At 42.5% G+C, this 27,624-nt stretch overlaps 1 protein-coding gene across 2 annotated transcripts in view; it reads left to right on the plus strand.

The window, feature by feature from the left end:
- Positions 1-25,942, plus strand: part of LOC121855077 (RNA/RNP complex-1-interacting phosphatase-like) — a 60,221-nt gene extending 34,279 nt beyond the window's left edge. Inside the window, exons 3-8 of one of the 2 annotated variants that reach the window (XM_042349902.1) lie at positions 3,458-3,504; positions 13,512-13,572; positions 21,577-21,623; positions 23,668-23,845; positions 24,092-24,204; positions 24,773-25,942. In XM_042349902.1, the coding sequence (XP_042205836.1) occupies positions 3,458-3,504; positions 13,512-13,572; positions 21,577-21,623; positions 23,668-23,845; positions 24,092-24,204; positions 24,773-25,389 (1,063 nt within the window). In that variant the 3' untranslated portion in view covers positions 25,390-25,942. The remainder of the gene's footprint in view (positions 1-3,457; positions 3,505-13,511; positions 13,573-21,576; positions 21,624-23,667; positions 23,846-24,091; positions 24,205-24,772) is intronic. The other variant, XM_042349903.1, reaches the window with a different exon arrangement.
- Positions 25,943-27,624: the final 1,682 nt, after the last annotated feature.

Consider the following 27,624-nt stretch of genomic DNA (forward strand, 5'->3'; position numbering starts at 1 on the left):
TATCATCCTACAACAACCTCCACTTTTATTTTCTCTCTGTTGTGTGCTTTACTGGAGCTTTGGCCGAGTGGTTTGTGGACTGTGGCTTTTCCAACGGGATGTGATGCATCTATAATGAGAAGAAGGTGGTAATATTGTAAGTGAAACCATTAATATAGTCCATTAGATTACTTATGCAAATTATACCGTGAAGATTATTAATAGCGTCTGCGCCCTATGAAAGATGTGGCTCTCTCGACAGGGCATCTGATAAACCCGTTTACTGTTGGATATTAAAGTTAGCATTTGAGGTAATCTGATGAAAGTAAGTGCCTAGTATTTACGTAATAAGTACACTAATGCACTGAGGGGAAATGTGAAATTTTTAAGTATATGCTGTATACGTAATGTGTATATGTAGTGTATATCGTCTGTGAGTGTACTTTAACTAGTGTTTACTTTGGGTTGGCCTGTTGGTGGTCATGGAGATGGTGGTGGTGGTGGTGGGCATAACCTATTGGGGGTGGTGGTGTGATGACGTGATGCACTGGCGGTAGTAGTAGTGGTGGTGGTAGTAGTAGTAGTAGTGGTGGTTTCGTACTATAGTGTGACAGGTAGTAGTGGTTGTGATGGGTATAGCCTCGTGCCACAAAGGGCCTCTTCCTTCCCATACCCCTTGAGTGATGGTCACATCATTAATACATCCCACCTAGGAGATGTGATCGGCACGTCTAAGAGGCCAGTGGGAGAATGGGTGCTAAATGGTGGGTAATGAGAGTGGACAGAGATAGAGAGGAGGGTGGAGGGTGTAATGTAACCTGAGTAATGGTAGATGCCCCGACTGGACCTCACCATTAGGGAAGGCTGGACAGGATTTGCCAGCTTGATAGAGGCTGATGGAGGGGCAGCAGGCTACTTTATGTCCCCGGGGCCCGCCAGAGACTTATTGTCAGAGGAGCCGCGATGAATGGCAGAAGGAGGTGGTTGAGATACTGGAGGAGAAGGACCGTGATGTTGTCTTGTGGTGCGCTCTAGCTCAGTCTTGTGTCTCTTGAGAAGTTTCTGTTCACTGGACCTCTTGACAGCAACTGTTTAGCACACACACACACACACTCTCTCTCTCTCTCTCTCTCTCTCTCTCTCTCTTGTGACAGCACCTAGGGGAACAATAGGAAGAATTATATAGACTGAAAACAAGTACAAAATTTAGTAAGACACAAGGAGCCTGTAGGGTTTGGTAAAGGATTCTTCAGGGCTGGAAAGGGCATTTTATACTGACTTTTTTTCTCCCTATTTTTTATTATTAAGATAATTTAAGAGGCTTTGTACTTTAAGGGGATCTTAGGGTTGGATAAGAGGTTCCGCACTTGCATGTTAACTAGGGTAAAGACCTGAACCCCCTAAGATTATGATTATGTTGTCATGAAGATACGAATCATACCTACTGAAGCAAGCCGAAGGAATTTATGAGCTCGCTGTTTTTTTTATCTTTTTTCTTTAGTTCTCAATCTCGTCTTATCTTTTGTGAGTGGGATTGATTTATTTTCACTCAGGATCAGAGCCGTAATGAAGGGGCCCCGGGCAAGTCATCATCATCATCGTGTTTTCTTCTTTCCTTGTGGTTATCAGCATATATCTGGATCACGCTCAACTACTGTACAGCTGTTATACGTGTTGTGCTCAGCTAGGTACTGTACAGCTCTTATACGTGTTGTGCTCAGCTAGGTACTGTACAGCTCTTATACGTGTTGTGCTCAGCTAGGTACTGTACAGCTGTTATACGTGTTGTGCTCAGCTAGGTACTGTACAGCTCTTATACGTGTTGTGCTCAGCTAGGTACTGTACAGCTGTTATACGTGTTGTGCTCAGCTAGGTACTGTACAGCTGTTATACGTGTTGTGCTCAGCTAGGTACGTGTTGTGCTCAGCTAGGTACTGTACAGCTGTTATACGTGTTGTGCTCAGCTAGGTACTGTACAGCTGTTATACGTGTTGTGCTCAGCTAGGTACTGTGCAGCTGTTATACGTGTTGTGCTCAGCTAGGTACTGTACAGCTCTTATACGTGTTACAACCTATCACCAACGGTCCCTTTTTTATTCAGTCTTGTAACATGTGAGTATCTATGGTAATCATTGAACACAACCTACTTTTCACTCCCATCCATTTGGTTAAGTTGAACAAGTGTTCATTTGATGACTCGTGAGATTTTATTCTGTTACTAAAATGCTTCCAATCAGCACAGTCTTCGTTTATTAATTTATGTGTTGCATTTGAACTGTATAATTACGACTCGCTTTTCTTTACTATCGTATTTTTTATGTGGGAAAGAATACGAAGGTTGTGGGGTTTTGTGTGTTTGCTCGCCTCATGTTTGTATCTTTGTTAGTTTTTTTCACAATGGTCCGAGCTATTCCTGCCTGCATAGTGTTTGCTATTTAGGATTGCCGTTCTATTTTATTTGTGTATTATTATTATTATTATTATTATTATTATTATTATTATTATTATTATTATTATTATTATATTACTATCATTATTTATTATCATATCTAATTTTTTGGATATGTTGAAAGCCATATGAGAAATAAAATTAAGAATAAACTTAAATGCATTCTATGCTACATTGGTGTCCATGATATTTTATTACCTTTTGAAGTTAAATATGGCTGCCATGTACACGTCTTTTGATGTAGTGTGTGTGTGTGTGTGTTTAGGATGGGAATAATTAACGGAGGTGTTGGCGTGACACCCGGCCCTGTGGCTAGGCGAGACACCGCTCCTCCTCCACAATGATTGACACTTTCATCAGTATAGAATACCCGTAGGGGGCCATACTGGACCCTGTCTTATTTGTAGAACTGAGAATGGCCGCAGCAGGATGGCGTGTACTGTTCATCGGTCAGCAGTAAAACAATAGCCACTACAAGTTATCCCGGCGCAGTAGATACAACGCTTCCCTCCTCCAGTGTAAGTTGAGCACCGTCGTCTCTCACCTTATAATATAAATAAACCAAATTTATACAAGGGACCTCTAGGGCAGTTCTAGCCGGTGTTAATTTTTGTGGTTTTACTCCACCCGTCTTGTGTCATATGGGTTAACCAGAGGCTTGTATTACTATTTATGCGAGGTCTCTGTCGTCGAATGGGCTCCGACGATCATCAGTTTTCATTTTTGTACAAAGTTGGTGGTGTCGGGTGTACGCCTCCGACGTTTTATGGTGATTTATAGCTTGGGTCAACAGGGCAGTTATGGTTGGTGGGCTATATATAGATGGCTCTTCCCGCAGTCTAGGGTGCAAATATGGCTTTATATTGTAGTATTGTCTTCTGGGTTAGTTTTTTCCCTCGGTATATGCAGATTAGATGTTTCAATATGTTAGGCATTATTTAGTATGTCTTGTTATCCTGTACCGTCACTTGCCTAACATATGTTGATGGTGAACTGAAAATAATCTTCAACTTGACTTTATCTTTTCAGGTTCTTCATCGTGGTGAACAATTTCCTGAAGGAGAACACAGACAACGGTAAGTCCCGATGTTGTTCTCCAGATCATGCTTTAAGTCGTTCACATGTCATGAGAGGGTGGAGGACACTGTTCTTTCAGCAGAGTGGGTGAACACGGATATTGAACCTCCCGTTTTTAATTGGCAAGTTTTGGTAAGGCTTGTCAAGAGTTTCGGGTGAATAGTTAGGGATAAGTCTCCAGTGTTGAGGTGATGTTTGCACGCACCCACTGAGACGCGCATAACTGTAATGGACACACACACACACACACACACACACACACACACTCAAGCACTCAAATTTAGTGGTTACGTGAATGAAAGAGTTACTAAGATTACAAAAAAACAGTTTGGATGATAATATTGATTAGGAAGGGAAAGGATTGTATTGCGTTGGCTCGTGAAAGTGAAGGGGTCCTCAAATAGGGATGGAATGAAGGGAGATACAGTAGTAGGTGAAGAGAGGGAGGAGATGAAAGGAAGAGCCGAGGAAGAGTCAGTGATGGAGAGGAGATGGGCGTGAGGGGGGGGAGAGAATGGAGGTGGACTTCAATACACCCTTCTAAGAATCTGTATCACAACCACTGGGAGCATAAAAATACGTCAACTTGAAACAAACATTCACTAGTGTCTCGTTGTGTATGCGAAGTGTTTGTTGGAGTTGCTGTGTATTCATGAGGGGGTCGTCTGTGTACACGCGTGGTTGTGTGTATATATTTGTCCTGGCCTGCTTGGAATTTCGTTTTTTTTTTTTTTTCGTCTCGTCTCTTCTGAGTAGCAGTCTGTGCTTCTCAAAATCTCTCTCTCTCTCTCTCTCTCTCTCTCTCTCTCTCTCCGTTGAATCATTTTCCTCATGTTTCTTACTAATTATTCACCACCTATGACTTTATGGTACTTTTTGGCGTTCGTGTGTTATTCTTGTTGTATTAAATTACAGGTAAATATTAATTTCCTATCGCTAGCGAAAAGGTTTATCTGTCCTGAAGATTATAAAGCCGTAAGCCGTACCAGTTAGGCCATAAGATTACTAAGCCGTATCAGTTAGGCCGTAGTCTTGAAGATGTCCGTTTTGATTCAGAATGTATTGGTACTCCTGAAGATGGTGATTTGAGATTTCTAATTAAAAATAGATGCTTTGGTAATTTCTTGTCCTAATGACTCTTGGAGAATTGTAATTAGATTTTGCAATGTTAATTCCACGTCACCTATGATTTTTGTATTACACTCGGTAAAAACATTAATGTCCAACTCTGAGAATAATTATTTTTTCTCGCCAAAAGATCCAATTTTCATCTTAACTCGTCTATTTTTTTTTTCAGCCTTCCTAATAATTTCGGGGATTTTTCATATCTGTCAGCTTCAAACCTGTCAATCTGTCAGCTCAATTGTGCTTGGGTTGTCAGTCGTTCCGTCGGTTTGGGAGAGTCTTTGTGCTTTTAGCCATTAGTCTTTACATGTGTGTGTGTGTCGGTTTTTGTGTGAGGTGTTGGTCGTCTGCCCATATGTTTTGTCAGTTGTTGCTCACGATGTTGATGTGTGTCGTCGGATGTGCGTGTGAGGTGAGCATTTGGTCCGTTGTATGTGCAAATGAGTCGTGGTGCGTCGGGCATATCAAGTGTGTGTGTGTGAGAGGAACGTGCAGGTATATGGTGCGGTCTGGAGGAAGTGTACCAGGTATAGTTTCAGGTGTTTTAGTGTCCTGGGTAGTGGGAGTCGGTTGTGTTACTTTACATATTGTGGAAGTCTCAGAATTTACTCATTGCCGAATTTTTATTTATCAAATAATTTATCTTGTTGTTTTAGAAGTGTTAGTATATATCACAGAATGTATTTAGTGCTTTTATACACGATATTAGACTACACAGAATTTAGTTTGTGGTTTTAGAAGGAATAACATGTTTAAAGAGATTTTGGAAGTAACAGTGGGTGTAAAAGTTATCTAGTGGTTTTAGAAGCTGTATTTAAGATATCATGGAACTCGCAAACCTTCTCAGTCATAGTTTGCAAACTTCGGGGTCTTCACTAGTGAACACATATGGTGCAGCCTCGCTAAGTGACCGGGTCCGTGTATGGCGCGTGTAAACAAAGTGGTGAACTGAGGAGGTGAAGGATCCGCAGGACGAGGTGTTGATGCCGGTAGGGTCCCCTTCCACGGGCTGAAGGACGGCCGAGGAGGGTTGGGTATGGTGGCTTGTGTGGGTACGAGGTGTGATAGTTGGGAGCTACAGGTGTGTCGGAATATATAGATTGGTTAAATGGTAGGTAGGCGAATAGTTGGTAACTAGTGGAGAGGTTTGGGAGCTGAGTGGATAGGTGATGGATGGTAAGGTGGGACGGTGTGTGTCCACCAGTGGGGGGGGGCTTCGCACCACATACCTCCTGTGTGGTCACCCACCCGGCGCGGCGCCACACAGCCTGCTGCGACAGTCACGCGCATTGCTGATGGCGCTGCTTTTGTTAACACTGCTCTTACTGCTGTTGTTGTTAGTTCTGTTTAACACACGTTGGCAGAGAGTCCACAGCTGCTGCAGTAAGATACTTCCTTTAAGCGTGTGAAGTTGACGGGTTGTTGGTAAGAGGAGGCTGTACAAGATGCCAGGCTGGTTATACTGATGTTCAGAGTCAATTATCGTCACCTGGGATGGTGTTGGTACATCCACTCACCAGTCCAGTTGTCAGATGGTACTAGTACAGCCCAGGTACAAGTGGCATCCTCATACCTGCTTGTATGGGCACAGCGGTACACGCTGCCATTGCCAGCCTAAACCCTGGAGACTGCATTTTTAAATTGGTGTTTTATCCGATGGTACAGTCAGTTACAACGCTACATATTGTCAGGTCGAAGACTTGTGGCAATACTAATGTTCCTTGACGGTTCCAGATATCAAAGTGCAGCAGGTTCTTTTTTTGCTAATGATAACACCATCACTGCCTGGACCACTCTCGAGGTTACTCTTCCTTGACGGTACCAAATACTCAGGCATGGGCGGAGGATACGAAATGCATGGGATTCAGGATGAGTGGAGGTTTGTAAGGTGAGGTGTTCACCTGCTGAGCAGAGTAATGTATCTGGGTGCTGAGACGGAGCCAGGTCATATGTACCCGCCCACCCTGCGACACACCATGGCCATCACCGCCTCGGGTACTAGAGGCTCACCTGTAGTATAATCGCTGCTCGTAGAAATTTAATCATTTGTTTTAGTTGGGAGAGGTAGAGCTTTGGTTAGTTTGATTCGTTACCTGGCAGAAATGGTTAGCCCTGTCGTCCCCTACCCACGTGTAAAGAGACGAGGCCACGCCCCTGTTAAGGACAACCCAAAAGTATTTTCGTAAGCTCGCGCTCGCTCGTCTGTGCTTGTGTGTTGGTGAAGTTTGTTGTAGAGTTTTTGGAACACTAACTACTTTGTCCTCTCACACAGCTCTTGATGTGTTGGTAAATACTAATCTAGTATTTGTTACGCAATCTTTTGATAAATGTTGTGTTTATAACAGTCTCTCATATACTTTGTTAAATATTGCCCTTGTGTTTGTGACACTCTTTGGTGTTGTAAAAACTTATCTAGTGTTTAGGACAACCACTCCTGTTGTGTTGGCACATTATGATGTGTACCATTATATAATCTGGGTATGTTAGCAAATTCGTATGTGGTATGCGATATACTCCAAAAGGTGGAACATTCTTACAAATAGGAGGAGGGTTTGACTTTTTTATTTATTTATTTTTATTTTTATTTTTGCTAAACACACCCGACAGAATCCCCCACCACTCCGCTCCTCCTAACCGATTTACCTTACTAAAATAAACGTATATCCTCTCCTCTCTCCTAAATCTCACTTTTAGTCATCTGAGAGCACCAAATTTCACCCCCCCTCCTTGCCTAGACTCACGTCCCTTGCAGTTGAACCCACACCCTTCTCCCTGAGCAAACCCATACTCCTTCCCCAGCTGAACCCACGCCACCCAACCGCAGCTGAACCCACACCACCCTACCCCAGCTGAACCCACACCACCCTGCCCCAGCTGGACCCACACCACCCTACCCCAGCAGAACCCACACCACCCTACCCCAGCTGAACCCACACCACCCTGCCCCAGCTGGACCCACACCACCCTACCCCAGCAGAACCCACACCACCCTACCCCAGCTGGACCCCACACACCACCCCAGTATTCCCCAGTCATTGTCAGTCTTATTCATGTATTCATAACTTGAACAAATAGGCCTGGGCAGCCCGCTGTGGGATATACCTACAATTTACGCTTTGGCTTGTGGTTAGGCCTCATTTAGCAGTGGATCCCGAGGCTTTATCATGAGGCGAGATGAACAGTGTAGGGAGGGGGACTAGAATAAGAGTACCTGGGGGCTTCTGCTGTTTCCTTAATTGCCCAGAGACAAATGGTGTCATTAAGGATGGTTGCTACAGTCAGGAAGAGTGCCAACAAGGAAGGATGCCCAGAAGGTTGACAGCTGGCGAGGGTGGGAGGCGTGATCATACCAACGCCTCAGCTCCTTCCCCAAGGCTGGTGGACGACTGATGAAGGCTGGACATATTGGTCTCTCACACTGGGTCGAGAGGTCACAGGTGGTCAAGGGTGAATTGATGATGGGGGTGTTGAAGACTATACAGGTATTGTTTATTGTGTGTGTGTGTGTGTGTGTGTGTGTGTGTGTGTGTGTGTGTGTGTGTGTGTGTGTGTGTGTGTGTGTGTGTGTGTGTGTGTGTGTGTGTGTGTGTTGGCTGGATGAAGCGTCATGACCTGGTTGGAAGAGAGACCTTGTGATAAAAGTGCTTGTGTGAGGACTTTGGACGACTAAGTATTTGTATTTTAATAATTTATGAGAATTGAAGACGGTGTGGGTGGAGAAAATCTTTAATATGAAGTACTGACTGTGGTGATGGTAGTCGATGGTCTCGTGATGGTGATGGTAGTCGATGGTCTCGTGATGGTGATGGTAGTCGATGGTCTCCTGTACACACTTGTTTGTTTTTGTAAGACTGACTGAACGTCCAAGCCGCCGGGAAGGCAGAAGAAGGACCTTGCTTCCCTCGGCCAGTTACACACGTTGGTATACCTTGTTACTGGTGGAGTCAAGGCTCAGTTTAGTGTGTGCGAGGCCGTGGGGGTGAGTACCAGAGATGAGAGTTTTAGAAAGTTGGGAGGGACGGAGGGTGTGCAGGCGTGCATACCGACACTACATTACCGAGAGACTGGGCAGAGGGATGCGACTATTCATTATGTCAACATGATCAAACACTGTCACTGATCCTCCCAAACATATTGATTCCTTGAGTGTTGGCACGGTCTGGGTGGCTCGCATAAGTCCACTACCATCTTATAACACACATTACTCTAAAGAAATATGTAGAGTGGATGTGTTTTTATGATGGGTAAGGGTTGATACGGAAGGGGGTGGGGTGGGGCTTGAATCATTGGCTCACAGCTTGTGGTGGCTCTTTGCGTCTCACTCAGCCTCAGTGGCCGCTTGCCAAAATTACACGTCATGTTAGATTTTACCAGAATTTCACGTCTTAATGTTGCCATTGATAGTGCTGGTTAAAGGCAGCTTGAAAATATAATTGTGTTTATTAATATGTATATCCTTCTCCTGTCTGTGTGTCACTTGTTAGGCTATCTGTATGTGTCTACCTCGTTATCTACTCTCACTAACCAGCAAGATAACTGCCGGATAGTCTACTCCAAGCTAACCTATTATAATAGTAAAGACACAATCATACTGCTTCGCCCTTTCGTCCGGAAATTACGAGTGCGACTTGAACATATAGCGAAATTATGGCTCCTTGGATTTAGTTATGACTCAAGTATCGGGTAATTTCCCCAAAACGCCAGACACCAAGCTTGACGCTCCCACAATGGTATTCTCTCAACACCTTAAACTGTTTCATCAATGTTAGTCGGAATTTCCAGGCTGACGACGACAGTGCACACCGACCTATAGATATTCCTTTCATTTGTCAGGAGAAACTTAGAGGTGTAAATGTATTCAATATTTATGTTATCTTATCTGACACCGACGGAATCTAAATACTTAATGCTTGTGTTATCATCTTTTATCCAACTGTGTGTGTGTGTGTGTGTGTGTGTTTGTTTTGTCTAGGAGCTGTGAAAGTAGACTTGTTGTGTGTGTGCGCGCGTGCGATGTAACCCGATAGTGTACGAATGGGGCTAATTGTTCAAAGTTACCTGCGACTCTTAGGGCTACTGGTGGTATTTTCACAAACCCGTAAGTAACACTAGTCTCAACATTACATAAACCCTTTGTGACACTGAATCACTTCTTAAAATACTGTAAATCCATTGGTAACGTTATGGTTATGAATACCTTTGGAACTTACGCCTTTAGTACACACATAAGTAACTATATACATTGTTACCATACGCATAGAACTTTAGTGTATACATAGGTAATTATACACATTGTTATCTTACACATATATAATTATTTACACATTTCTTACGATGCTAAGTCCAAGAAGTATCTTTCGCAACGTGTTCCAGCAGCTAGAGCGCTCAATGCCTCAGCTGGATGCCTGAAGTGTATGTTGCGAGGGTGTTTATTGCGCACAAACACGCACACAAACCAACACTACCCAGGTACAGCCACCTTGCTTTCTGGGAATTGCTTGTTAGATCGTTGTATACCTTCGAGATGAACAAACAAGGGAGGCAGACAAGCGACGGGAAGGTAAATGGTCCAGTTTGCACAACACTGAGTTTATTCGCTCGTGCAAAAAAAAATGAGAGAGAGAGAGAGAGAGAGAGAGAGAGAGAGAGAGAGAGAGAGAGAGAGATGTAATACGTAGTAGATGAATCCCACATCATAGAGAGATAGAATTCAGTGTTTTAAATTTTTTTTCTAACACAGAAGTTGCAACATGTTTCAGAAGGACACTCGCTGGGTAGACGTTTTTAAGATAAACCTCGACTTGGTGTTTTATAGGCCATTTATATTTGTTAAATGTAATGTAAATATTTAAGACTCAGGTGAGGAGGAGAGGAAATGTTGGAGAGAAACTGGAAAATTAGCCGAGTGCAAATATGGTGGCCAAGAGCCTGGGTATGCACCTGAACGATGAGCAAATTTGACCTGATCAAGAGAAGGAGGCGGCCTTCCCTCTTCCCTCCCCCTCCTGCCCTCTCACACACACAGTTTCTCCCTCTGGGGTGGAAGACGAGGAGAGGGGCCGAGTATTGTTTTATTTCTTTTTTTTTCTTTATCAGCCGCCAGCCGCAACTCAAGAAGTTAAACAAACATGTACGTGTGTCCTGAATTAGTTTCGACGTGACTGGAGGGGGGGCGTTTATTGGCTGTTGAGGGAGGGAAAGATGGTTGACTCATTGGAGAATAAGTTTGTAGGGATGATGTTTCCAGTCTTGGGACACACACACACACACACACACACACACACACACACACACACACACACACACACACACACACACACACACACACACACACACACACACACACACACACTCTCTCTCTCTCTCTCTCTCTCTCTCTCTCTGACACACACACACAACTCCGTGGTGTCCGTCAGCACCTCTCTTCCTGTCTCCTTGTCATCTACATAATCTCCTTGGCGTAATCAACATCATCCTGTCAGTTTCAATATATCCCTGTACCTTGTATTATCCCCCCTGCCTTAATCATTTCTCTTGCACAACCAACCTCTCCCAGTTTGTCACAATATCTCCCTAACACAGTCCAGATCCCCCTTGTCATACGCCCACTATGTCCCTGGCACAGTTCAGAATCCCCCTGGGTCATCTCCCCGTCACTGTATCTCGCTGGGCACAAAGTTTCCTACTGTTGCTCTGTCCTTGAGATAAATATGTGTGCGCCTCATGATGGTTGTTGGTTTTTGTGCGTATTCATTCTTACGGCACGCGAGATAGGTGGGTGGGTGGGTGGGTGGGTGGGTGGGTCCGTCCGTCCGTCCGTCCTTCTTCTCCCTTTTTTATCTTTCACTGTCCCCTTCTCTCCTTCTTATTCCTCTTCTTCGCCTTTCCCCTTCTCTCCCTCTTATTCCTCTTCTTCGCCGTTCCTCCTCTGCTCCTTCACTTATTCCCTGTTCCCCTCCCTTCTTCTTCGGGGGCGTCGTGAAAGGGCGATTTAATCTTCCCAGTGAGGCTTGGTGCTTGACCCTCCTCCGGGTGACACTTGTGAGGAGGTGATGGCTGGTGGCTGGGGGAGGAGTGGGCACGGAGTGGGGAGGGAAAATGAGAGGCATGGAGTGAGGGAGTGGGGAGGGGCGCGGAGTGAGATTGAGTGGGGAAGAGGGTGGAAAGAAGGGACTTCGAGTGGGGACGTGGGAGGGGTAGTGAGGGGAGGGACTGGGTGTAGTGTGGTGCGTGTAGGTAAGGGATAGTGAGATGAGGAACAATTATGTGGGGAAGGGACGAGGGATGGGGTGGGCCGCGGTTAGGTATCAGTGAACGATAAGGCCTGGCAGGGGGTAATCCGTGGGCGGTGTTATCAGGGGGAGGCCAGAACGCACTGGGGAGGAGGGAGCGCTGCGCAGTTGTTGGAGGGAGGGGGTGCGCACCCCACCCCCGTGACGCTGCACCCCTCTCTCTCTCTCACACACACTTTGTATGGATTTGTACTCTTGCCAGCATTTATTCACTCACTCTGCCTTCCTCCCCACCGTTGGTATTATTAGAACGATTGATTTAATTGAAGTATTATCCAAGTCTTCCTTACTCTAATGAGATACCGTAATTTTACTATTACACCAGTGAAGTAATTCTTCCTTCTGCTTTTTTAGCTCCCAGTAACACAAGGCGCTAGTAAAACAGTCAACACGCATACGATCTGCCTCACTGTTCAACTCGGGAGACATGATCTGGCGTGGCAGAGAGAGAGAGGAATGTTTACAACTATTTGAGCTATGTTCTCCGTTTTTTGTGTCACACGTTAAGAGGCTCCGTAGCATTAGAAGATAACAACAGTAATATCTAAAGAAAAACTGAAGATTGTAGTTTATCTCTACTGTAGTTAGAGCTGATATCTTGGTGTTGTGATGGTAAACTCTGGTGATATTGTCTGGACCAGCCTCAAGACATTATCAACTGGACATAATAACTTGAGGGTTTCATACTAGAAAAGTTATGGGAATTCTTATATGCTGTACAGCCTTCCAGGCATAGTAGTCATGGGATTTAAGAATTACTTGAAGATTAGACACCTTATCTCATTTCATTAAGTGATTAAATACTCAAACTCTACCTGGAGGGACTAGGGTAAGCAAGGTTTGGATAGGTTAAGTAAGCGTGGAGTTGGTTAATCACTAGTTAAAATAAGCTGGGGTGTCTGTTCTTCAGGTGTTCCATGTTTTTTCGTGAGTCGTGGAATAATGAAGTTTTTTGTAGGTTTTATAGGATTTATACTGTCAAGTTCTAAAACGATTTTAATTTACTAAATATATTATCGAGTAGATGAACACATAGTAAGAGAAACGTGGTGTAGTGGCTCGTTGATGGTCTAGTGCAGGCGTTCTTAACTGGGGGGGAATTTTATGTAGTGTAACACCAAATGAGAAGGGAAAATTCAACCGAGATTTTTCCTCAAATTGAGAAGAATCTTCCCTCTTTCCTGCGTTATGGGTCTGCATCATAACTTCTCTTGTAAGAGTTTGTAACACTTGGGGAGTTCGTGACGCTGCTTGAGGTGTGGTGTTAGGTTCTGAAGCATACAAGTTCTGATCGGATGGTGCGCCACTGCAGCTCAGGCGCTCTTGGGATAGAACTATGGTTGGTTTGGGAGGGAGAAATGACTTAAGCGGAAGATGGAAAAGGGGGGGGGGGAAATCGAGTGGAAAAGGATAAGAACCCTCGGTCTAGTGTCTTGGTTACCCGTTACATTTTATTACGACTCTTGCAACTGTAACTATAATTATTAGTAAGTTGTAGTGTAAGTATTGCTAGCAGGACTAGTTACTATTATTATTGTACGTTAGTGATGTTTGATGGTGACGTAATGTTGCGTTTTTTGCCCTCACAGAGAAGCTGATCGGCGTCCACTGCACACATGGCCTCAACCGCTCAGGCTACATGATCTGCAGGTGAGTTGCTCCTTGTCTTACCCTTAATTGATGTTCATACCTGCTGTTGGAAGAATGTGGTTAGAAGGTCTTTTATCTCTCTCTCACTCTGACAAATTTACTGTATATGATTAGTTTCAAGAGTAAATACTTGTCAGTTTGTCCTTCCCAACTCCTTTACTTGTTTTCAAGGCCATTAAATCTTTCTAAAATTTGCGAGTGAAATCTTTAAACTATATTCTGTGTATATTATGAAGTTAACCACAAGGCAAGAAACACAAAAAGATCCAATTGCGTGTTTGGTTAAGTACATATTCCGGGAGTACATTAAGAAGTGTTGATTACCAAAGTGCTTGAATAACTGCATGATTTGTTTCCTTGTGATAACGGTAACATAAGTTTCTGACAGTGTATGAGAGTGAAAAATGAAGAACACTCGAGATAGAGACAAGAGAGGCGGCTGATGGTAGTTCCCACACTAGATACACTTGCTAATATTACTAAGATATTTTTTTTTCCCTTCTGTAGTAGTAAAGATGACATGTTGCACTGCCTGGTACTGGTTACGTCTCTCTCTCTCTCTCTCTCTCTCTCTCTCTCTTACGTAAGACTCTTCCCACACTAAGAATTAAAACACAGGTTAATTCTACCTTTAATCAATTAATTTTCCTGCGTACAAAATTGGGGTCTTATACCATTGGTCACGTACGTCTAGGTAATCGAAATATAATTATGGAGTACGTCTGTCGATAATTACAGTGTAAAACTAATTAAAAGTTTAATTAATAGCCTCTTGGTGTAGTTACTTGTACCCACACGTTTAGTAAAGCACTCCCACCCTGAGGCCTTCCTGGGGGGATGGGTGGTGGTGAGGGACGCTTCTCTAAACTCTCTCCTGGAGTCTCGGTTGTGCGTGTGGTCGTTGTTATCTTTGTCAGTATTTTGCACTTAGACCATATTTATGTACACTTAGAGTCATATTAACGTACACTTAAGTCATAGTTAGACACTTTAGGTCATGTTTAGGTAATGAAACATATCGCCACTAGCAGATTTTGATTGGCGTGGCCATGAATGTATAACCCAATATCACCGGTGAATTTGTTTTTATTGGGGTTTTGGGGGAGGGGTTACGTTTAACACTGAGTCAAGCTACAACAGGGCCACAGTCGGATAATAACAGGAGTGATCATATTATCTAGTCACCCAACATTCAGACGAGTTCACGGGGGTGCGATGGGGGTGATTGTAGGCTTTTAAACCACAAATTTTTATGTCATCGATTAATAATTGACACGCACTCACCTCCTCAGTATAAGTATATGCCAGAGAGCGTTTTTGTCTTCACTCAAACCCTTGTAATGTATAATGAGCCTTGTTCACATCGAGTTGGTTGTATAATGATTGTGATCACCTGTGGCGTTTGTGATCACCTGTGGCGTTTGTGATCACCTGTGGCGCTTGTGATCACCTGTGGCGCTTGTGATCACCTGTGGTGCTTGTGATCACCTGTGGCGCTTGTGATCACCTGTGACGCTTGTGATCACCTGTGACGCTTGTGATCACCTGTGACGCTTGTGATCACCTGTGGCGCTTGTGATCACTTCAGGCGTTTGTGATCACCCAGGCTCTGTAATCACTTGGGCTTGATCACCTGTGGCGCCGCAGGATCACCTGTGGCGTTTGTGATCACCTGTGGTGCTTGTGATCACCTGTGGTGCTTGTGATCACCGTGGCGCTTGTGATCACTTGTAGGTTTGTGATCACCTGTGGCTCTTTTGTAATCACTTGGGCTTGTAATCACCAGGCGCTTGTGACCTGTGCGTTTGTTATCACCCGTGGAGCCGATCACCAGACGCTTGTGATCACCAGACGCTTTTGTGATCACTTCCGTGGAGCGATCACCTGTGGCGCTTGTGATCACTCTGTGCGTCGGTTATCACCTGTGATGATCACTCAGACGCTTTGTGATCACCTGTGGAGCTTGTGACTCAGGCGCTTGTGATCACCTGTGACGCTTGTGATCACCTGTGGATGGTGATCACCCAGACGCTTAGATCACCTGTGACGCTTGTGATCACCCGGTGGCGCTTGTGATCACCTGTGGCGTTTGTTACTCCGTGGAGCCAGGATCACTCCAGACGCTTTGTGATCACCTGTGGAGCCGAACACCTGCGGCGCTTTGTGATCACCTGTGACGCTTTGTGATCACCTGTGACGCTTGTGATCACCTGTGACGCTTGTGATCACCTGTGACGCTTTTGATCACCTGTGGAGCTTGTGATCACCTGTGGAGCTTGTGATCACCTGTGACGCTTGTGATCACCTGTGACGCTTGTGATCACCTGTGACGCTTGTGATCACCTGTGGCGCTTGTGATCACCTGTGACGCTTGTGATCACCTGTGGCGTTTGTGTTTATAGGAAGTGGTTACTCCCTGTGTTGCATGTCAGTATATGTTGTGGTTAGGTTAGGTTAGGTTAGGTTAGGTTAGGTTAGGTTAGGTTAGGTTAGGTTAGGTTAGGTTATTATAATTAACTGCTCCATATTTGTTAAGGTTGTAGTTATTTGTGTAGTGATAGCTGCGCCGATACTCTTAAGATTTTTTTTGTTTTAATATTAATAATTATGCTGCCTCATGTTAAGTGATATCATCGTCTGACTGGTGGCATGCTGTTAAGTGGTTCATGAGTGCCCGGATTGATTGAGTTATTTGGCCAACAGCCCAGCCCTGATGCAGGATAGACTTAGAATAATATGAATGCTGATTATAGTGCTCTCTCAGAGGTGCACGGTGTTAATATCATATTAACAAATTTATTTTTATTATTATGGTGTACGCGTCCGTCTGGGCAAGTCCGCTCACACATTATGGAATATTTCCTCGCCATGCTTGTAGTCTTTCTTGTCAACTTACCATTACCAGAAATTTCCCAATAGCGCTATCGATCGTTAGCGTTGGCAGACTTACATTCTCACCGACATGCTTACGTTTTCCCAACACTTAAAATTTCTGTCAGTTTAACAGATGATTTTAAGAAACTATACTGCCTCGGCCGACTGTAACTTGAGGAGTAATGGTTCAGAATAATATATTACTAAAATAAGATAGGTGAATAATACACTTAGCCCTGCAAACCTCAGTACCGGGCGTCACTTCACTTCACCATCATAAAGGCCCACACGACAGTACACGTTCATTATAACACGGTTAAATATTACCACCATGTCCGGGTCTGGTGCGGCAGTTACGACACATTTTCGCATACTAAAATATGCCTCCGGTTACCCCTCCTCCCCAGACCTCACGCCAGTAGGAGTGTTTGTTGCTTCGGCAGGTGTGAGGCTTGTGTTTCTGAAGGTGTTACGAGTATTTTATTATTACTTTCCTTAATGCTTGTTAATTTTAAATATGCTATTATTATTATTATTATTATTTTTTTTTTTTTTTTTTTTTTTTATTATTATTATTATTGTTGTTGTTGTTATATCATGGAAGGATATATTTTTACAGTGTGTTGCTAGGGTCAAAGACTACTTCATGTGAATTTCATATCGTTACCTCGGGATTATTTCAATATATCCAGGGCTTGGTCCAGTACATCTTGCTAAACTGCTCAGGGTACAGAACGGTCTCTGTTCCTGCCCTGTGTTTTTCCTCCTTCTTTATAATAACCTCGTAACCTTTTCCGGTTTAATATTATTGGGGAACAATTACTGAGTCGAATCTTTCCTGGATTAATGGTTGTATTTATAATGTGTTCGTTCTATTTATGAAATCTCGGAACACGGAGAGAAGGGGAGAGGAAGTGTTCGTAAATCTCTGAATTTTTGTATTAATTCAGACGTTTAACCGATTCCCTTAGAGAGAGAGAGAGAGAGAGAGAGAGAGAGAGAGAGAGAGAGAGAGAGAGAGAGATTTGATAAAAAATTAGACTATAATACGAAACAAAGTATAGGGTTTTTAGGCCTATCCTTCCTATTGTTTTCCGAATTAAACTCCACGAGATGTTCCATAAATATACCTAATAATATATTCACAGGTCGACGCAGGTGAGCTGTTTATTAATCAGGGTTTTGCTCTTTCTCCTTCCATAGTTATCTCATTTTATGGTGTGTCTTGCATAGTGAAAACCATGTCTACCCGGTGATCTTCTTGTTGCACTTAGCCAGTTAGTGGGCAACCTTCGCCCTGTTTCGTTAACATCTCTGCATGATGGAGAGCTTGCATGAGCCAGCACCACCAGCTTGTTGCTTGGCCAGACGTTGCACCAGTACAGTTGGTGATCGGGCCGTCTTCTGATTGCTTTCCGCACTTATCTCCTCGCGGGTTAAAGGCAGTGGGACGGAGGGTAGGAGGAGGGGCAGGCTGGCACGCATGGTCCAGTAATTGCCAGGTGTAAAAAGTGATGTGTTGGTAGTGTTGGTAGGTGAAGCGCGCCAACACCTGGTGCCCGAGGCCGACACTCACCTCCGCCTGTTGTTAAATAGCTAATGAAGGAAGAGGATACGTCTTGTCGGAACTCGTGTGTGTGGGGGGGGGGGTGTTCGTTAGTTCATACTTGGGTAAAGGACACTATTCTGAGTTTTTTTCTCGCCTTCAGTAGCTAGTTTACCTAGTCGTGTGTTCAACTCGCATGATCCACAAAGAACAAATTCACCCTTGAGTTTCACGTACCTCACTTAACATAACACATTTAAGAAGTGGAATATAATTTGACTGATTTTTATCGTCGCTTGTCTTCGGAGAAAAAAAATGCATTATTTGATTTATATAATATTTATCTTGAATAATTGCATAAGAACATGGTAGCTCTCGTAAGAATCTTGGATTATACCGACTTTGAGCTTACAGGGGCAGGTGTTCATTACCATACAGTGAGGTACGAGTTGGTGCAAGACATATGTTCATCTCGTGTTTATGAACTTAGAGCAAACTGGATATGTGACACTCGTATGTTTGATGGCCAGGAGTAATGTAACTGATCGGTATTCTCTATCAAGTTGAATTCTATGGGAAAGAAAATCGAAACAAAAAATTTTACGTGAGCTTGATCTGATTATTTTGGGATATATAATTTTAGATAAGATTAAAAAAGGCATATCAGAAGTAGAGTGAATTACATTATTAAAACCACACGATGTTGTTGAGGGGAACGCGTCGTATATAAGACATTATACTGTATGTTGTAAGATTACAAATTCCTCATTGTAATCATAACTTATTCTTGAGTGAGGAAAGTTGCTAATTAGTTAAGGGCAAATTACTTTAAAAGAATCTCTCTCTCTCCCTCACTCTCGCTCTCTCGTAGCTGGACCACAGACTCCAGTTAGTGTGATGTTTGGTAGTGAAGTAATTAACTAAGTTTATTCTCTCTCCTCCATCCTTCCTCTTCTCTCTCTCTTTCTCCCACCTTCCCCTTCTATTCCTCTCACATTTCTCTTCACTTTCCATTCCTCCTACCTTCAACTTCCCTTCCTGACACATTCCTCTTTTCTCTTCCTTGTCCCTTTTCCCTACTTCCTGCCTTCCGTTTCCCTTCCTTCTCTCTTCTATTTACCTCTCACATTCTCCCTCAGACAAGGTCGAATATATCTCGAGGAGGATTGTGTTCCCATTCTACGGTGTTTAATCTCGTGATTGACGTCAGTAGTGGTATAACGTGTCAGTGTCTTGTCCCCCCCCCCTCCTCTCTTCTCCGCCTCTCCCTTCCCATCCTCTCTTCTCCCTCATTCCCTTCCTTTCCCATCCTCTCTCACCAATTACACAATCCGTGGAGGACGAAGTGGTCAAAATTGTTAATATGCCGATTTTGTTGAGAATCGCTATCCTGTTTATGTAAGTATCGGGAGAGGTGAGAGATGGTGGGTAAATTCCTGTAGCGTGTGCATGTTATGTGTGGCGGATGTTGAGAAGGAAGAGAAACAGTGTCAGTATATAGGATGACGAAAGACAGAGATGTCCATCTGGTTTAGCAATAGACCAGGAGATCGTGTTTCAGTGCAGCGTTGATAATCGGGATGCAACGCTAATTAATGCATGGTTCGTGTGGTTTGTGCGCTGTAGCAAACCACAGGAACCATGATGCGGCCCCGAGTGTGTTTGTTGCTGGAGTGTGGAGAGGACTTTTGTGTAGGGGAGTTGTCGTCGTTCTGTTTACACCGTGTGTCTGCCTGCTGAGGTAAATAGGTGGGAGAGGCGGCTGGAACATGACACTGGCTGGTTATAAAGTGAAGAGGTGGCACTTGAATAACTCATTCTCTGTGAAGTTTGTTTTTACAACATGAGAGAGATGATGCCAGTGTGGTACTTAGTGTCGCATTAAAACAAAAAAGAGCGGTACAGTTAGTGAGAAAATACCATCGTCAGACTTTCCCGTACAAGGAAGATAATTTGGTCAAGGGTTTTTGACTGTTAGTCTCTGTGGATTACACGTAAATCACAGAGGATCAACTGGTACTAGTATCATACCACTCCTGCAATGTGTAGTTTCGTACAAGTTTGTCACACAATGTCCATTCATATTATGGTCACGATAACTTATAACAAAAATGGAGTTCATATGAAATAATATTTATGTATGTAACCCAATAAGACTTTACGAGATCCTTAGTCTTGATTTTCTTTTATCTGTTTGAATTTTAATCCACTTGATTGTTTATATTTATTGTTGGTCTAAAACATTCTGCAGAATTTATTGTGAATATACATTAATGTTTGTTTATCAGCCGAAGGTTGTTGGCAGATCACCAGACACAAGGTTTACTCGTGTGTCAGTAGAAAATGTTAGGCGGTACACTTGAACCCTTGTGGTGAACTCGTATTAGTATAGACTCCTGTGTAAATTTGCAGTGTAAGCAGCTGAAAAATTTTTCTATCGTGAATAGCTTAAGCCTTAATGTATGGTAATAATTTTCTAATTAGAAATTTAGTTATTCGAAAGAGAACTTGACACTGACATTCTCCTGTCATTTAGTAGAAATAAACTCATAACGGGTACGAACTCACACGGCAAAACGACCCGTTCTATTATGAGCATATAAGAGCATGGTGAAGGTGACCACACTGGTGTAAGATCCGGACAAATGGGGAAGATTGCTCAAGACGTCACAACTGCCTAGTCCTCCTGATCATCTCTTGTGTTTGTCACACACACACACACACACACACACACACACACACACACACACACACACACACACACACACAAACTCTCTCTCTCTCTCACAGGAACGATATGATATTTAGCTTAATTTATTTGTATTGTGATGTTTGCATTGTACGTTAATTGTAGTCATCTGGGAAAAAGACAATTATGTTTCTGTCCTTTAAGGCTAACGTGGAGGTCCTGATGGTTATCGGCTGTGCTGGATGAGTGTGTCGGTTAATAATAGCACTTAAGTGTGGCTCAACACACTTGCAACTGTCAACAACAGGTTAATTGGATTAGTCTTGTCAGACTCCACCTTTTTATAAGTAATAATAAGAACAACCTTTACACACACCGAGGCAAGTTACTTACTTACAGCATCCTCCAGTATACTTATTTAATCCGGATAAGTACGGTCACCATTGCAGCTTGTCATTATTTTCGATGTATTTGTCAGTTCTGACAAAACATGATGGGCTTACACGTCACATTAACCATTTGGAGACGAAATTTGTCCATCAACTCACATTTTATGTTCTTAAGTCACACTGTCACACTCGTCCGGGTATGTCTTCATTTTAATACCTTGCGTAAGTTCCGCCTTTTTCTTTTTTATCGAAAGTACATAAACCTGTCAAGTCAAGATATACAATATTTCTTGACTATCTGGTTTTCCTCCACCACATCGTTCCTGGACTTCAACATTTACTATTTTTTCCCTTGCAATAATTCTAGTTGTCACATACAACTTGGTCTCTCAACCCATATGCCCGTGGAAGTATTCTTATTGGCTGTATCTGTTCTCAAGTATTTTAGACGAGTATCATATAACCTTTTTAACTGGTATTAAATATTAGTAATCTTCTTTTTCCAGATACATGATACAACAGCTGGGCATCCCTTCAGACCAGGCCATAGCAGGTGAGGCTCGCAATTCTGTTTTATTGATAAGCAGTGATATACAGATGGTTTTTTATCTTAGGGGACGTCTGTGCTGCAGACTGACAGAAGTGATGGTATAGGGTGAACCAGCGCAGCGCTCTTTCTTGGAGGTCAGCCATAGAAAATAGGACCCTAATATTCCTTTGATGTGACAAGAGCGGCTGAGCGAATGTATCTGCAGGTCGCCTGGTGAACAGCAAGTGTGTTGCTTGGATAACGAGAGGTTCAGTATCCTTGTCATCATATGCTTTTACAATACAAACTGACTACACCGTTCAGGAATTGGGAATAAAAACAAGGGAACAAGAATAACAAAAACGGAGGGAAAGTATATGACCAAACTAGGAAATAATATTTATGGAAGCTGAGGATATTTTAAATACAAATGAAGAGAGTTTTCCCTTGCTTCATGTTCTCTTTTCACATCATACATTATGGAATTTAATGTAATTGTTATTGAATGAGGCTAAACTGAGACGGGTGTCTGTTTAGCAGAAGCAGTTGACCGTATCGTGCAACTGGCTGCGGTAGCCTCTACATGAGGTGTATGACAGGACACTGCAGGTGATAGCTGTGTATCATGATAGTGATCACAGTCGTTTCCTGCAGAGTGTCAGCGTGATGAACTCCACCACAGATCCCTGCAGGTCCTACCATTGTTGCACATGTGATTTAAGCCCACATAACTCAACCTCCTGTTGTTACACATCGTGTGCACCGCCTCTCTTGATGTACCCTGCACACCTGGCCCTTAACCCTCAGGGCCGGACTCACCTGGCTGCAGTGCAGGTGGTTGATGTTGCTCCTCCTATGCTTCCTCATTAAGGTTGAAGTTGACGATGGCACCTCCCTCACTACTTAGATTTTATGGCGGTGATTGAACCTTTGTTAATTATCTGTATCATCGTAACCAGGGGGTGCCTATTCATGCATAATTTGTGTAGATCGTCTTGTAACATTATGAGCGGAATTGATTTCTCGGAGAAAAGTCACCTCCATCTCGGTAACATGACCTTCAAGCAGTAGTTTTCTCTCTCTCTCTTCACCCCCCCCGAGCCACATCAGTGTTAAGTCTCCACCCAAGTAGAGCCTAATTGTTTTCTTCTTGGCTGTACGTGCTGTTACCCTCGAACAAATTGACCTGGGTGTTGGTGGAGACTGTATAAAGTGTATTTTAGTGTGTAGAGTCATGTCTTTTCTAATGATTTTCATCTTAAATAACATGGGGAAAATTATCTGCATAAAAGATTCACTCACCTTCGAGGCATATACGGCCCCCACAGAATAGGACTCGCGTTGGCCTTCTCACAGGAGGTATAGGTGTATTTACTCCCATAACTGTGAAGCCCCCTTACGTGGTTCTATCCCCGGCCTTCACAACATCTTTGTGACCTCACGAGCCGAGCTGAAGCTCACGAGTGTTTTTTATGCCATTACTAAAGTGGGCACGTCCTGAAAAGTTTGTCCTACAACTTAAATCAGATCGACTTCAAACTGTAAAAATAGTCTAGCTATCATATACAAATGCGCTTATTGGGAAGATCAATAAAATAATGTCAACGGGATAGAAGAAAATTTTGTTCACAACTTTTTATGGAACCCAACTCTTTTGTTTGGATACAAATATTTAATGAACACTTCACAAAGCTATGTGTTATAACAAGAACACAAATTTCAAAGGTCAAAGTCATTGCTGTAGTTAAACATGAAAACATTGTCAATAACTTGTATCAATACACATATTTTCATGAAATTTTGTATGAGTACGTATTATCACCAGGTCAAATGTAGAGCATCGAATTAAATTGACACAGGTTGAAACCTTTTGGAGAAACTTAAATTTTCTGCCATTGCTAAACTATGTATGTATTCATATAGATATTTTGATGAAATTTCAACTTTACTTATGATCACAAGACAAATTACAGAACCTAGATGTTTTGTCAGCGTCTCCCTTTGACAAGTTAGCTGTCGAACGGGAGTATTTGTTTCAATAGTTTTATTTTTCACTTGCGTCTTGCAGATTACAACAGTGCCAGAGGCCACGAGCAAGAAAGAGAAAACTACTTGACCGATCTTCGCCAGGCACCCTGGATTAACGATGTGGTGCCGACCTCAGACGATGACGACAAAAACACAGAGGCCACCACCCCAAATACCTCTAGGAATGCCAGAAGGCCTTACTTCTACGATTCTGCCAAGTAAGTACTGTATCACTTTTTACTTTTGAAACATTGAATATACTAAGAAGGTTAGTACGTCTACTTTTGTTTCTGTAAAAAGCATTATTGAAATAGATTTAGTTACCTTAGGAAAGGGAAGGTAAAGATTGGTGGATGATTGGTCACCCATCCCTCACTCTCTTGCTTTAATAATCTTTAAAAAAAATGTGATGTAGAACACGAACTAAATCTGTTGTTTTCTATCTCAAATTCATGCTGGTGAAGCAATAAGGAGAAGGTAAAGGTAAAGGAACAGTATTGTCCAAGGGCGCTTACCACTCCCAGCAGTGGCCAGGGAAAGAGTTCCTTCAAGGGAGTGTACGACTCTGGCGCATTCGGTAATGATGTGTGCGTGTGTCATAGTGTCTGCCACAGTGTTAAGGGTGTTTAGGATATCAGTGCCATGGCTTTGAATGTAAGGGAATAGATAAGCGAATTATAAGTATTCATAAACTTTATGATGATGAATATTTAATATAAATTTCTAAAGCCCAGACTTAACGAAAAAATAATTTTATATTGTTTGGCAGAAATGCATGAAAATTTATATGTAATTAATATGAGTGTACAGTATGTATACAGTACACTGAGTATTAATTAGCTTTATAACAACCAGACATGGGGCTGAAACCAGCTTCAACTTTGTCTTCTGAAAAGCCATTTTTTGGGCATGGCTTTGGTTTCAAAGCCATGGTAACAAGAAGTATATTACAGCACGCACATTACTGAATAGGAACAGTATTAGGAATGGTGATAACAAAGTGCATGATTTTTAATATTTTCTTTATTAATTAAAATGTTCCATTAACACTTCATATACTGTATATATGTGATATGATGTAAAGTTACTGCAATTGTGATAGTGTTTGTACCCTTATAGTTAGAACTTTTGTTTCATTTCCACAGCGGGGTTGAAGAAGACTGTGATGGTGACACAGACAGTAGCCCCTGGTCTCAGGCACCAGTTAGAAGGTGGAGTAAGTCTCCGAGACAACGCAGGGGCAGAGACAGGTGGGCGCCATGGCGGGGTGCCTCGCCAAAATCAAGTCCCCGCGGCTCCAAGAGACACCAAGCACGCTACTCGCCACGCTTCTCGCCAAATGGGGCACGGCGGTACTACGACCAGAGTTACCACGGGCGGGTGGCACCACAGTACGACCCCTACTTCTACCAACAACGGGGATCAGGCGTTGGCCCCCACCGAACAGCACCACGGTGGGCTCGCCAAAACCAGTACGAACAAACAACCCAGGGCAGGCCCAGGCAGTACCGAGGCCCGAGACCATACCGTTCACCCGCTGCACATGAAGAACCACCACAAGTTGAAGAACAGCAGCCAAAGACACCAACGGGAGATAAAATCCACCCGTCACTCCCAAGGACGCCCTACTGGTCACCAGAAGGACCAGAAGGACCCAAGCGACACACTCTTAGTCCAGGTGCCAAAGACAACGTTTTCAGCCCTGTCACGCCCAAGCGTCGCTCTGCAAGGTGGAACCCTTACTGACAGAGATGCATGTTGAGGACAATTTGAACGTTGCCTACAAATTTAAAAGAAGTGTATTTTAGGTAATATTTCATGAATTTTCGAAGTTGTAGAATGGTAAAAACGAAGCATTAACCGAAATTGCATAAAATTGGCTATTATGGGTAGGTGGTGGGTGTTGGTAAAACTCCATACAAAAGCTTCGGTTTATGATAATTTTAAGTGTATTTAAAAAAAAAGTATTTTTGTCTGGCAGTAATCAGTTGAGACTTGCATTTAAGTAAGTCACAGCTGAAGATGTTTTTGTAATCTGCTGTGAATGGTGTACCCACATTTAATATAATTTATAAGAAAAAATTCAATATTTGAGGAACGTGTGTGTGTGATGATACCATAAAGTCGCATCACACACACACACACACACACACGTTTCTGATGGTCTTATCACTCACATATTTCTCCAAATCTTGTGATAGATCAAATGAGATCTTGTTAAAGCTGTTATTATTTTCCGAACTCTTGGTTAAACTATCCCTCGTATATATTAAGTTTATGTAACTGTATTTCTGTAAATTAAAATATAGTTTTTATTTGAAAATGTTATTACTCTATTTGTCTTTGCAATAAAAACAATTATTTTTACCCCAAATTTAACATTTTTATCAAAGAAAATGGGAAATTTCACCAAGGAAAATGGTAAATTGCACTTAAGAAAACGGGTAATTTTATCAAAGAAAATGGGAAATATGTATAAAAGAAAATGGAAATTTTTTATCAGAGAAAATGGAAAATTTTACCAAGGAAAATGGGAATTTTTCACTTAAAAAATGGGAAATTTATATAAAAGAAGATGGGAAATTTCTCCCAGGAAAATGGGAAGTTCACCAAAATGGGAAATTTTTATCTAAGGAAATGGGGAATTTTTATCAGAAAATGGGAAATTTTAAGAAACTGGAAAATTTCACCAAGGAAAATGGGAAATTTTATAAAAGAATGGGAATTTGTATGAAAGAAAATGGGAAATTTCATCAAGTAAAATGGAAGTTTTCACTAAATGGGAAATTTTATCAAAGAAAATAGGAAGTTTTTATCAAAGAAAATAGGAAATTTTATCAAAGAAAATGGGAAATGTGTCTTAACAGAAAATGGGAAATTTCACTTAATAAAATGGGAAATATGTATAAAGTTGGGGATTTCAGGCAAATTTAAGTATGAGGCACCCAAGACTACATTGGTGTCATTTTACGGGCTATTACATGAAACACTCGGAGTTGTTGGGTGTTTCAAGCACCCAACACTATGCCTTGGTATACTATAGTTTTAGAAAACTTTTCAGCATATTATTCATTTGGCTTTACTACTTGTTCAACTAAAACTTTAATTATTTACCTCCTGTAAGTTTGAATACTCGTAAAATGTTGGAATTCAGGCCTTAAAGCAGATCAACATTTTAATTTCCTTATGCCAGGCAAAATGGGGTTCCAACCTACAAAATAGCAAACTTTGAGAACTTTTTTCTTCAGATTTTTAAAAACTTATTCAAAGTACCACCGATGGAATGTATTTTGCCTTTTTTAGAAGTGTTGATCCTTGATGTAATGCAGCTGATCATTACTGTATATCTTACTTGTCCACCAGCATGCGCGCATACACACACATGTACTTTCGTGCACCAAAGTCGTGTCCACTACCCAGCCATAGTGAGGGTTCGAATTGCCTTGAGTCTGAAGTTTCGTAACAGCTGGGGGAAATGCTATGGTCGGCCAACAGATGTCGCCCACTGTAGGCTGTGTGTAGGTGGAGCATAACATCGTGAATTCCACAATCACTGATAACACTAAGAATGTCATGAAGATAATTAATATTATTAAGCATAGTGAGAGATGTGTAACGGATAAATAAAAGCACTACAACGACCATATCTCTGTCGTTCATGGCTACGACGGTGCGACTGATGGGCACACCAGTTATTAATTCTCCATGACTACCATTACTGGTAGTCCCGGAGAATACACAAGTTGTTACCAAGGTTGGCGCCACCCACACCAGGGGAAGGAGGTGATGTGGAACACTGAAACATGCCGAGGTCTCATTCCTACCATCGTCGTCACCAACAGGTAAGTCACATTAATTTGTCGGCATAGCCCATGTCGTCCTTATACTATTGCAGGGTGTCCCATGAGTGACAGCAGATATTTGTAGAGGTGAAAGAATATGTGATATTGAGTTGAAAATCTTCTATACACATAAGCATTTTTCGGTTTGCTTCAGG

This window comes from Homarus americanus, unplaced genomic scaffold, assembly GCF_018991925.1.
Source record: "Homarus americanus isolate GMGI-L3 unplaced genomic scaffold, GMGI_Hamer_2.0 scaffold26734, whole genome shotgun sequence".
Lineage (NCBI taxonomy): Eukaryota > Metazoa > Arthropoda > Malacostraca > Decapoda > Nephropidae > Homarus > Homarus americanus.